This window comes from Pantherophis guttatus, chromosome 1, assembly GCF_059756535.1.
Source record: "Pantherophis guttatus breed Tessera chromosome 1, ASM5975653v1, whole genome shotgun sequence".
NCBI lineage: Eukaryota > Metazoa > Chordata > Lepidosauria > Squamata > Colubridae > Pantherophis > Pantherophis guttatus.
Window position 1 is genome coordinate 203,945,961 of NC_142063.1, and position 13,381 is coordinate 203,959,341.

Sequence of the window (13,381 nt, forward strand, 5' to 3'; positions counted from 1 at the left end):
AAATCTTTGTAAACAAGTTAAATGAACATTTCTCGTTGAAATCTCTAGGTAAAGTAAACAAATACCTTGGTGTACAAATTAACAAAACTAGAAGGGGATTCAAACTTACTCAGAAAGATAAGATTATTGAACTTCTAAACAAATGCAATTTAAACAGTGCCAAACCCTGTGACACTCCTATGCAAACTGATTTCCTTAGAAATACTGATGAATCTTCCCCTGAATTCAGGGATAATACATTTTATAGATCAGTCATAGGTTCACTTCTTTATATATCTAATTGGACCAGGCCAGATATTGCATTACCACTCAATTTATTATCAAGGCACGTTAGCAAACCAACAATGTATCACTGGGAAGCTGTCAAAAGAATTTTAAGATATCTGAAAAGTACATTAGACTTTTGCCTAGTATTAGAACCTAGTGATAATAAAGAACCAAGACTTACATGTTACGCAGATGCGGATTGGGCTGGAGATATATCATGCAGAAAAAGTACTTCTGGTTATATTTTTCTGTTAAATGACTGTCCAGTTTACTGGTACACTGGTAAACAAGAACTGGTAGCCACTTCAACCACAGAAGCGGAATATGTTTGTTTATCCAAAGCTGCAAATAACCTTGTATGGTTTAATGATTTAATTTCAGATGTTTGGAAAAAACCTGCTTTGCCTTTTGTTATGCATGAAGACAATAAAGCGGCCATTGAAATATCTAGATCCGATGCCATTGGACAAAGATCCAGGCATATAGATATAAAATTTAAGCATGTGAGACAATTGTCTCAAGATGGATTTATCAAAGCAGTGCATTGTGATACCTCTGAACAATTAGCTGACATATTGATGAAGCCTTTACCTTCTAAACAGCACAAATACTTAACTTCCAAATTGTATGTCTTATATTGTCCTGAATCTGAATGTAATTGGTGTTGTATAGCGAACCGGCATTTAGAGGGGGATTTGTCAGATGTAAATGCCTTATTCCCTAATGTGTAAATAATGTATATATGGGATATCAGGGGTTAACTTATTCTTTGACTCTTAATGTATTCATAATTCACCACTCCCACTCTTGGCTCCACCCTTTGTATATATAAGGAGCCACCTTCACCATTTTCTTTGCTTCTATCTGTGAATATTCAGTGAATATAGAATGCCTATTATAATTAAAGAGAAATATATTTAAACCTCTAACTCTCATTATTATTATTGAGTCTGATCCTAAAAATATTGCAACACAAACAACAATTGAATTTTGAAAAAATAGCAAACTTGATTTGCTTCATTTAGTAAACAATGGTGAAAAGGAATTTTATATGGAGAATAAACTGCCACCGATTCATGATCTGAGACTCACAGACTTCAGAAGTCATATCAGTGAGATAGGAGTAACTTGCAGCAGCAAAGAAAAGTTAGATAAAATTTACTCAGACCCTTTTTATTAGGTAAATATAATTCAAAAAATACCTTTGCTTGATATTTTCATTCCTCCTGCATTTGTTAGTAGGAATGATCATTTTTCATCACACAGCTCGCATTTTCTGTCTGTCGCACAGCAAAACTTTGATAAATATTGTACCCTTTTCATGTTTAAAAACTGATCTCTTTCAATCTGGGTTCCCAGTGTTTTGAACATGCTTTTGATTGAAGATGAAAGAAAGTTTGGCTGGAAGAGTTAATTATACATGGGATTGCCTCACCCAGGCCATATTTGACAAGCTTGTGAAAGGCAGTCTTGGCTGAGGACACTGGAGAGCTGTGTACAAAGATTAATCGTATTAAATGCCATTTTTCAATGAGTATGAGGCAGACAATGGGTGGGAAAAAATTAAACCCTATTTGTAACCATGCGCAGTGGAGTCATAATCTATGGATAGGGGAGAAGGCTAAAGGTTCATGCAGTGATCTGACCATCCAGAGAGTAGGGAGGGCAGGGGAGGAGGAATTCTTGCAATACTAAATGAAGCAACCAAAACTTTTTCATTTGGTGGTCAGTACCATGAGGAGGTAGAAAAGCAAAGGAAAAAAGAAGAATGTCTCTGAGAGCAAGCCAGTCCTCAGTGGCAACTCTGAACCACAAAAACATTAATCTGGTTAATTTTGACAAAAGGCAGTCTTCTAAAAATATGTGTATGTTACAAGATAAGGAATGTTGCAGGCAAGGAGCTCTTGTGAGAACTACCGGTAATGATGCATTTCCAAAAGAGAAAAACGCTTCCTCCAGGGACTTTCCAGGAACACTGGACAGCAGTGACAGACAGGTCAGTGTACAAGAGGCTGGAGGGATTCAGATTAACCTATCTGGACCTATGCTGTGGTTTGAGCTGTGTGTTTGGAGTGGGGTTTTTTTGTGGGAAATTCAGGCTGAAGTACAATGTCTGTGCCCTTGAGGGAAGCCACATGGAGTAACTTGGTGGAGTTACGAGTTGTGGTATGAATGTAAACTGTGTTCATACAGAGAGAATGCAGCGGCTTCTCTTGAAACATTCAGTTTAGTAGCAGTTTCTGTAATCTTATGGTTGTGTAACATTATAATGTGTGCCAGTAGCATCTCTTTTTCTCTCCAGAATTAAAAAAAAAACACATTCCTTTTTTATTGGCAGAGAAAACATTTCCGCAACTGCATCAGCCAGTGGTTTGGCTATTACAGGGTATCAAATCTTAGGCTGCATGTAAGGTTTTCATAATAGTAATTGATTGGAAAGAAAGACAAACTGTAATTACAGATAAGCTCATTATTGGATATTGAAACTAGCAATAATTCTCAGTTCAATAAACCGCAGCAGTGTAAGCAGCTGTAGATATGTAGGTTAATGTTAGAGTTTTCTTAAAAGCCTTGGATCATACACAATACTCAACTGTACCTAGTTTTATCACTTTACACTTAGGTTTAGTTCTTTCCTATCACTTGTTTTAAACAAAATAATTTGAAACATCCTGATAATAAAAAAAAAGTCAGTTGACAAAATAAATTGGTGTTTTGCTTGTTGGTCTTGTTAGAAAACTTTTTTGTTGTGACAGATTTCAAGAGGTCTAAGGCAGAATACAAGTAGTCCTTCATTTATGACCATTGCTAAGTGAGGCATTTGTTAAGTGAGTTTTGTCCTTTCTTGTCATAGTTGTTAAGTGAAACATTGCAGTGGTTAAATTAATAATATGGTTGTTAACTGAATCTGGCTTTCCCGTTGACTTTGCTTGTAAGAAGGTTGCAAAAGGTGATCGCATGGCCCTGGGACACTGCAACTTTCACAAATATGAGTCAGTTGCCAAACTTCTGAATTTTGCTCGCGTGATCATAGAGATACTGCAGTGGTCGTAAGAACATGAAAAACAGTCATAAGTCACTTTTTCTGTGGCATTGTAACTTAAATGGTCACTAAATGAACTGTTGTAAGTTGAGGTCTATCCGTAGTTATTGGATCTCTCCACTTCACCCCATTTTACTCATAGTATCCTGGGTCAATGTGGCTTTTTTTTTTTTAATTCTTAAGTTTGGGTTTTTTCCTTAAATGGTTGGCTCACTAAACAGGAAAATATGGGTAAGCCTAATATAATGAAACTGTGCTGAAGACTGAAGATTTTGAGTAGCAGTTTTTCAGCTAGTAGAAGCTCAGGATTTTGTACTGTGTTTAGATTAGAGGCAGGGGTCATTCCGTTTTGGGCAAACTGGTAGTGATAAAAACTACCAGTTCGGTCGAACTGGTACTTAAAAAAAGCTACCTGTTCCTCTGAACTGGTATTTCTGACAATCAGCTGTGCCGCGCGGTTTAGCTTTGCTAGAAAGCAGGAAATCCTGCTTTCTAGTGAAGCTAAATAGCATGGCACAGCTGATCCCCCCCCCGCTGTTTTACTTACCTTCCCAAGCCTCCTTTTGGCGTGTAGTGTGCATGCGCACATGCACGCAGTGCATGTTTGCACTGCACATGCATGCCGTGTGGATTTGGCACGCTCAGTGCATGAGCTCATGCAGCGCGCATGCACAGCCAGCGAACCGGTAGCAAACCGGTTCAGATTTCACCACTGATTAGAAGTATAGAGCATACTTTGAAGTATGGTGGCTGTCTAATTTAATGTGGCACTCCAATTTTATAAGAGTTGAGTCCTGGTCATTGAAGGGTTGAGTGTATTTTAGCATGTTTGGTAAATTTATGTTTTATTAATCATGGTTTATGCTTTAGCACAATTTATAAACCAGGCAAGTGAGGCTTAGGTAAGAAACAAAACTGTAGCTCAGTGCAAGACATGAACCCGGTATCAAGTTTGGACTGCAGCTTTAACGCTGAAATACTTCACTAAAGACATGCATTCAACATATAAATATGAATTTTAAGCACAGCTATATTTAAATATAGTGTATATATATTTTTACAAAACACAGATTGAAGCGTCTTGTTACTGCCTGCTAAAAGTTAGTTCCAAAAGTCCTTCCTCCCGCTCCCAAGTATTATTGGGACATGTGTAAATAAAACAATCAGAAAATTGTATTTTGATCTCAGTGTCCCCTGCTCTTGCTAAGGGACACTTCTCTTGCTTGACTTTTGGAAGAAAATACGTGATCTCTCAATTAAACAATTCTTTGTGAGCACAGAAGTATTTTGTTTTTAAAGACTACGCATAGCACATTCATAACTGTTTGCTTTAGAAATGTCTAAAGATAGTATTCCTAACAAATAAGTAGCAAGCTTACACAAAAAGGCTGTTATTACCTCATCTCATATATTAAAACAGCAGAATTAATGTTTGGTTTAAATTTTCTTTCACTTCAGGCTGTGCCTCAGCATCTTTCACCTGGCCACATATCAGCCTTGGCAATGAAACAGAAGCTTGCTTTTACCAACCTCAGCTTTGAGGAAGATTCGGGTAATTCACCTTGTCTTCATTCTCAAATAAACACAACTACCATTGATCTTTCGGGTATCACATGCCAAGAATGCATCCAATCCATAGAGGACAACATTTCCAAGTTATCAGGAATTGTGAATGTCAAGGGATCTCTTGAACAAAGCCAAGTAACCGTAAAATATTTGGGACTGGAAATAAGCTCTCAGCAAATCTGCCAGGAAATTAAAAAACTGGGATTTGACAACAACGTTGTAGAGGCAACCCAGGCTTCAGGCCAATGGTCCAGTGAAGCTGTTATTAAGGTGAAAATAGAAGGCATGACCTGTCAGTCTTGTGCCCATACTATTGAAGAAAATATTGGGAAATTACATGGGGTGAAGAAAATCAAGGTGGCCCTCAACAACCAAGAAGCTATCGTTGTTTACCATCCCCTTATTATTAAGCCCGAAGAACTAAAGAATAGCATAGACGGCCTGGGATATGAATGCACCATAAAGCATAAGCAAGCCCCATTGGAACTAGGTTTCATTGATGTTGAACGCTTACAGCAGATAAATGTAAAAATGTCCAGTGAACATAATGGTGATGGAAATACTGGGGACAACATTGGATCCGGTACATGCGTAGCAGTACTAGAAATCGAAGGAATGCATGACAGATCTTGTGCCAACAATATGGAAGGCTTGATTTCAGAGATGACTGGAGTACAGGGTACTAAGGTATCCCTGGAAGAAAAAAAGATTACTGTGTGGTTCAACCAAAAGCTCATCACTCCACCTTCATTGCAGCAAGCCATCCAAGCCATTACCCCTGGTAGCTTTAATCTAGTTTTTTCCTGTGGAAAGGAAGGCCAAAATGGACTAAGGATCTCAAATGCTGCCTCTTCTGTACCTTCTTTCGGTCACCTTTCCCAAGTACAGGGGGCAAATGGATGCAGTACAGCTCTCCTTAGAATTGATGGAATGACCTGCAATTCTTGTGCAAATTCTATTGAAGGCTCCATATCCCAAAAGAAAGGGGTAATGCACATCTCTGTATCTTTAACTGAAGGTACTGCAGCTGTGTCTTACAATTCTGTTACGACCAACTCTGAAGAGATACGAGCTGCTGTAGAAGACATGGGATTTGATGCTTTTGTCCTAACAGGTATTTATGATACAGCTTTTTCTGCTATTGAATCAAGATGCATGAAAACTCTTGTGCTAACTGATGAATTTTAAATTCCCAAACATGCTTCTGATTGGGTTAAAATTCAGAACACAAATTTATAAGCCCCGGCCTAGGGTTAGAGGCTAAGTATTTAATACTAAAATACCAGGTGTCTTGAACCCCATATATTTATTTAGAAACTGTGGCTATAGCTTTCCATTAATATGGAAACACATGAGTTCTATCCATTAAATTTGTCTCTCTTTTAGTTGCAGGGTTAGATCTGTACTTGAAAGTCAAAAAGGATGCTTGGATAAACTGTAAATAAATAGAAACTAATTCTCAGTTCCTTCAGACATAGTTAGAAGCTAATTTTTATGCTTACTGTTTTTAAGCCCATCAGACTTAGATGTCCTGTGTAGGAAGCCAAAAACTATGTCCAGCACAGACTTCCTTTGATATATCCATAAACTCAATAGAGTTATTTCAGAATAATAATATTCTGGGCTGCTGATGGAATATCCATCATGTGCAGGATAAGATCATTGTAACTTGTTTGTCTTTTAACATAACAAAATGTTTGGGGGAAAAAAATTTAGATCAGACTTTACTCCTGGTGACTTCATGGACTCTAACTCTAACCCTGAGTTTTCCTTTTCCCTAGCATTGGGTTAGCCATTATCTTTTTAAGAACAATTTTCTAGTTTACCCTACAATCCTAATATTCTCAGATAGTCTTCCATCAAAATATTAAGTAGGTCTGACTGGCATAAGCATTTCACAATTTGTTTTGCCAGAGATCACAGGTCTTTTAAGAATCTTATGTTTTGGAAAAGGAAGGAAGAAGCTTTCAAGAAAAGGAAAAAGGAGGGTGTCAGAGACAATGGATGTTCTTCTTCTCAGCTGGCTTGCTCTGTCCTAAAAGCCCCCAATCAATTATCATTGACAGAATGTGGTCTTCAGCACAAAAAGAATGCCAGTCCATGCTTTAAATAGTTCAAATCTCTCAGATGTGTTTCCATATTGTTCATGTTTTGAAAATTAAAATCCATCTGGGATTGGCATTCCAATACATATTTGTTTATAATTTTTCACTTAACTTCAGAAATATAGTACTGCTAGGAAGGAAGGCAATGCTTCCAAAAGCAAACTAAAATACTTTTGGGATAATGATTAACTAATGTTTCTTCTGCTCCACGTATTCATGCAATATTGATCTTATTTTAGATACAGTAATTGGAAAACCTACTGACGGAGGTATAGAGCTGAGTGAGATGACCTCTGTTACCTTCAAAAACAAAGTCCCAGAACTGTCATCTGAAGATGTATTTTTGCCAAAAAAGAAGTTGTGCACTAATTTTCCAGAATTGTCCAGCAAAAGAGACACTAAAAAATGTTTCCTGCTTGTAACAGGCATGACTTGTGCATCGTGTGTTTCAAGCATCGAGAAGAATTTACAAAAAGAAAATGGTAAAATAGTATGGCACATTTTTCTTTATCTTATTTGGGTTCTCCTTTGAAACAGTGGCTTTCACCCATTGCTGATTATTTAGCTTGCTAAATAACTATAGGGGCGACCTTAGCATCTTATTGTTATGTGAATAACTCTATTGGAATGAACCTAACCTCAAGTGTTAAGTACTTAACAATGACATGAATACAACTTTGATTTGGTGTTAGACATGCCTTGTAAATATATCTGCTTAGAAGGGAATACAATAGATTTGAGAAAGATCTACTTTCTCATCAGGCTACCTAAAATGGTAACTGGATCAGGTAATAAAGATTACACTTTAAGGCTGGACTGAGTGCTACCACTGTGTTTAAGCTGTTGGGTATGACATGGGAAAGAATTTATTTGTCTGATGCAGCTTTGTATTTACAGGAATAGTCTCTGTGCTTGTTGCCTTGATGGCAGGGAAAGTGGAGGTAATATATAAGCCAGATAAAATTCAACCTCTTGAAATAATCCAGTTGATTGAGAAATTGGGTTTTGAAGCTTCAGTTTTACAAGATTATACTGACACAGACGGGACCATAGATCTTAAGGTGAGCATCATGACACAAAGTCTTAGAAGCTTCATATTGATCCCAAACATAAGCATAAGAGCCTTGGTAGTACAGGGGTTTAAGGCACCCTGTTATTAAGCTGGTTATTAAGACCAGCTGCCTGCAATTACTGCAGGGTTCGAATCTCACCAAGGCTCAAGGTTGACTCAGCCTTCCATCCTTTCTAAGGTAGGTAAATTGAGGACCCAGTTGTGGGGGCAATAAGCTGACTTTGTATAAATATACAAAAGGATGAAGGCTATTGCTGAACACATTGTAAGCCGCCCTGAGTCTTCGGAGAAGGGCGGCATATAAATCAAATTAAAAAAAAAACAGAAAAATACAGATATGAATATTAAACAAGGAATAGATTGTCCTTCTTTTAGGTTCATGCGTATGATTTTTGAAACATTTTAGATTCCAGCAGCAAATTTTAAATGCAATTAGCTTTGCAATTAAAGTCATATTTTTATACACCAGGAGTGAAATGCTCCCGGTTTGGACCAGATCGCCCGATCCAGTAGCGATGGCAGTGGGTGGTTCGGAAAACCAGTAGCAGATATCCCTGCGCCCTCGTCCATGCCCAGCTGAGCCTCCCTATCATCAAAGGCTGTTTTTTTTAACTTTTAAAAGCATTTTTTCTATAATCTCTTCGGCCGAAAAAATGCTTTTAAAAGTAAAAAAAAAAGCCTCTGATGATCGCGCGGCTCAGCTGGGCTCGTCAGAGGCTTTTAAAAGCATTTTTTCTACCTCTTCAGCCGAAGAGGTTGTAGAAAAAAATGCCTTTAAAAGCCTCTGACGAGCCCAGCTGAGTTGCCTGATCGTCAGAGGCTTTTAAAAGCATTTTTTTCTGCAACCTCTTCAGCCAAAGAGGTTGTAGAAAAAAAAATGCTTTTAAGAGCCTCTGACGATCCCAGCTGACTAGCTTGATTGTCAGAGGCTTTTAAAAGCATTTTTTTTTACATTTTCGGCCAAAGAGGTTGTAGAAAATGCTTTTAAAAGTTTTTTAAAAAAAGTTAGCCATGCCCACCCAGTCACATTACCCCCCCCCACCAGGCCACGCCCACAGAAGGTAGTAACAAATTTTACATTTCACCACTGTTATACACCCATGGTATAACAGTGTTTGTACTTTTAATTTTGTTTGAATCTAAAGTTCTAAAACATAATGCCAATTGGATAGATTTGTATACATACATACAATTCTACATTTATTCCAGCTACTTCTGACAAATGTGAGCATCTGAGATGTTCCCAGGAAAAATGATTGACCAATGTACTTACTTTGCAATGTAAGAATTGTTGCAAAGTTGCTTATGAAAGGCAAATATATATAGTTGAGAATCCCCAATATATTGCCAGCCCATCTCCCAGCTAGCATGTGATGAGATTTAGCATATAACGCTAGATTAGGGAAAGCTGGTTTATCCTTGGGATTCTCATTGGCTGTATTTCCCTTTCATTTTCTGTCTTCTATAGATGCCCTTTTGATTTGGAACTTCAGGAGGTTGTGTAAAGTACCATACTGATGAAACTTAGTGTATTTTTTAAAAACATGGGCAATATAAATACAATGGAGCAATGGTTGATCTAACAGCCCAAAGCAAATTCTTGTGCCGACAACTAACTGAAATTTTGCTTAGATCCTAGGGATGACTTGTAGTTCATGTGTTCATAGCATTGAATCCAAGCTTACTGAAACCCATGGAATTCTCTATGCATCTGTAGTCCTAGCCACTTCAAAAGCCCGTGTTCGTTATGATCCAGAAGTGATTGGTCCCCGAGAGATTATAAAAATTGTTCAGGTAAGCTATTAAAGTGAACATTTCTAAGAGCCATGATGGTAATTAATTAATATTAATTAATTAATATTAACATTATATTTAATCTTCCCCAGTTCAGGCACACTCCAAATTTTTATGCTCAGAGTACGCAATCCAGTATAGCCATTGTTGAGAATTCTGGAAGTTGCCGTCTTTAAACATTTTATTATCTTATAGAATAAAATACAAAAGCAAATAGGAAAATAACAGTGAGGAGGAGAAGGGAAAAGAAAAGTGAGGGTGGTGGGAGAAAAGAAAAAAAAACGTTGACTCCCTCTGTATGCAGTAGAATAAAGCATTAACATCAAAACTCAACTTTTTACTTTTCCATAATAATATAAACTAGCCATTTCTATAACGAGAATTCAGGAAGTTGAAGTCCACGCTTCTGGAATGTTCAGAGGAGACTGCTGCAATAGCTACGCAGTTCCCAGGCCTGGGAAGAGGTGATAAATCTCAACTGGATTGCATAGATCAGGGGTGTCAAACTTGATTTCATTGAGGACTGCATCAGGGTTGTGTTTGACCTCGGGGGGCCAGGATGGGTGGGCCAGGGTGGGCGTGGGCAGCTCGATGTCACTGGTATTGGGGGCACCTGTGGTAGCCTGAGGACTCTGCCAGTGAAAACGGGCTCCTGAGCTCCATTTCCTCCTACAACCCTCTGCCAGCAAAAATGGAGCTCGGCATGTGACCCCCCCCAACTCCATTTTCCCTGGCAGAGGCTCCGTGGGCCAGTCCTTCACTGTTTCCAGGGCAGCCCCCGGGCCAGATCTAAGCACCCGCTGGCCACACCGGCCCCCGGGCCTTGAGTTTGACACCCCTGGCCTAGATGAATGATTGATATTAGAAGACCACTGGCAACTTTTCTGCTATTTTGCCCTTTTTAGTAAGTTGCAAATCAATAAGATAGTTTTTGCTAACCTGACATCTCCCAGATATACAGATGCTCGTCACCTAAGGAGCTGTGACTGGTCTCCAGAGGCCTGGAAAGGTAGTAAATCTCAACTGGATTGCCTAAATCAGGGGTGAGGAATGATGGTCCCTTTATGACTTGTGGACTTCAACTCCAAGAATTCCTGAGCCAGCCATGCTGGTTCAGGAATTCTGAGAGTTGAAGTCCACAAGTCATAAAGGGGCCATATTTGCCCACCCCTGGCCTAGATGAATGATTGATATCAGAAGACCATTGGCAACTTTTCTGCTGTTTTGCATTTTTTAGAAAGTTACAAATCAGTATGGTAATCTTCCCTAACCCAGCATCTACCAGATACACAGATAGTCATCACCCAAGAGCCACTCATTAGCAACTGTTCAATATTATGATGGTGCTGAATGAAGGACTTTACAACCTGCAGCCTACACTTACAGCTGTTGCAGGGCCCCCACAGTCACACAATTGCGATCTGGACATTTGGCCACCCATTTGCACTTACAGCAGGTTGCCAGACTCCCCACAGTCATGTGAACACCATGTGGTATCTTCCCTTCTGGCTTTTCCAGATAATCACCGTTGGAAAGACTCCTTCATCTGGTCTCCTTGAGAGCACAAAAACGCTGTCTGATGGGCTGATTTTGCCTGAGCAGGCTGGAGTTTCTTTGGCAAGCAGCATTTTTGCTCTCAGGGAGGCTGGGTGAAAAAGTCCCTTCACAAATGGACTTTTTCACCTAGCCCAGGGGTGTCAAACTCGTTTTCATTGAGGGCTGCATGTGTTTGACCTTGGGGCAAGTGGGTGTGGCCAGGGTGGGCATGGCCAACTCAACATCACCCGTGTCGGGGATGCCTGTGGAGGCCTGAGCACTCTGCCAGTGAAAAATGGAGCTCAAGAGGGCAGCTTCCCTGAGCACCGTTTTCACTGGCAGAGGCACCACGGGTTGGTCCTTCACTGTTTCCAGGGCGCCCTGCGGGCCAGAGTTAATTACCCCGTGGGACAGATCCAGCCCATGGACCTTGAGTTTGACACCCCTGACCTAGCCTCATGGAGAGCAAAAGTGCTCTCAAATTACAGTGCTGGGCTAGAGCAAAGAAGGTCAAATCTTGGTGATCTGAGCTCCAATCCAGTACTGCAGTTTCTCTCCTGCCTAATGGAGAAACTCCACCCTGAGCGGGATAAAATTAGTCCGTCAGGCAGTCTTTTACTCTCAAAGAGATCGACTGAGGAAGTCCATTGGTAGAGCAAGGAAGGTCAGATCTTCGTCATCTGAGCTTCTTTTCTCCAGCCCAGTGCTGCAATTCCTTTCTACACATGGAGCGGGGAGCTGTCTGCCCTCCTTTGACAGGCGGTTCTTTCACTCTGTCTGCTTAACAACCTGCATGGTCATTTAATGTTGCAACAGGGAGAGGCAGGATTGTTGTCATTGAGCAAGGCAGTCACATGGGCACTGACTTACAACCTATATTCAGGGCTCAATTGTGGTCATAAATTGAGAACTACCTTATTGGGCTACAGTTTCCAAATTCCTAATCAGCAAACCTGTAATATTTGGACATTGAGTGGTATTCACCATGAGCAAACATTAAGGCTTACCCCTAAATATAGAAGAGTCTTCTCCCTTACTCATTTCAACGTCTTGCCCTCAGCATTGCTGGACGGACGATTTAAGAGGCTCCCGATAAGTGAACGGTTATGCCCCTGTGGTAGAGCTGAGGTTGAAACTATGAAGCATATTCTTTTATACTGCCCTATGTATAACGCAGGCAGGACTAAATTACTGTCTCTTTTAGAAACAGATCTCTCTGGACCCAATGCTAGTAATTTGACCTTATATTGTTTAGGGGATGGCTCCTCACACATTACTTTTCAGGTTTCAATTTTTTTTTTAAGAGTTGTAACTATTAGAGGAGAATGATATAATTCCTCTCAGCCAAGGCTTCTGGTAGCCAACTGTTTATGATGTTACTTTCCCCATGTTCTTTTGTAATTATATTTGTATTTTGGTCTGTGACCGCAAATAAAAGTTTTATTATTAAGGCTTACCTTTTTTTTTAAACCTCTCATTACAAAATCAGCTCTGGTAATTGATAAAGTACCGTTTATTAGCATAACATAATAATCTAATAATGGTTTGTATTTGTTTTTGTAATGGTATTTCTTTGCTTTTTGTTATAAAGGGAATTGGTTTCCAAGCATCTTTGGCTAAAAGAGATCCAAAAGATCATAACTTGGATCATAAACAGGAGATCCAACAGTGAGTATATCTGCCAACCAAAGAATATTTAATAAACAAATGTTCCAGGGATATTCCTCTCCAATTAGATATCCGTACATTGAAAAAACAGCTTTTCTTCTCCCTGAAGTCTTTGAAATGTTACAGATTGAGGAATTCTTTGTTGCCAACTCTCTGATGGAATTGTGGGGAGGAGAAATGGGGACATATTTCTCATTTTTCATGAATAACTTCTAAACTAATTGTTTCTGATCTGATTGGCCAACTACACACTATGCCTTTTACTAGAGTCTTAATTTCCTTTGTTTCATACTTCTCTGCATGTATGGGCTATCATAGCTGAGTTGCAAA

General features: G+C 39.3%; 1 protein-coding gene across 1 annotated transcript in view; it reads left to right on the forward strand.

Moving 5' to 3' along the window:
* The first annotated feature begins 1,871 nt into the window (after positions 1-1,871).
* The window catches only part of ATP7B (ATPase copper transporting beta), a 36,764-nt gene continuing 25,254 nt past the window's right edge, over positions 1,872-13,381 (forward strand). Inside the window, exons 1-6 of the mRNA XM_034432208.3 lie at positions 1,872-2,263; positions 4,769-5,990; positions 7,221-7,463; positions 7,879-8,042; positions 9,686-9,847; positions 12,975-13,051. Of these exons, the coding sequence (XP_034288099.2) occupies positions 2,036-2,263; positions 4,769-5,990; positions 7,221-7,463; positions 7,879-8,042; positions 9,686-9,847; positions 12,975-13,051 (2,096 nt within the window). The 5' untranslated portion in view covers positions 1,872-2,035. The remainder of the gene's footprint in view (positions 2,264-4,768; positions 5,991-7,220; positions 7,464-7,878; positions 8,043-9,685; positions 9,848-12,974; positions 13,052-13,381) is intronic.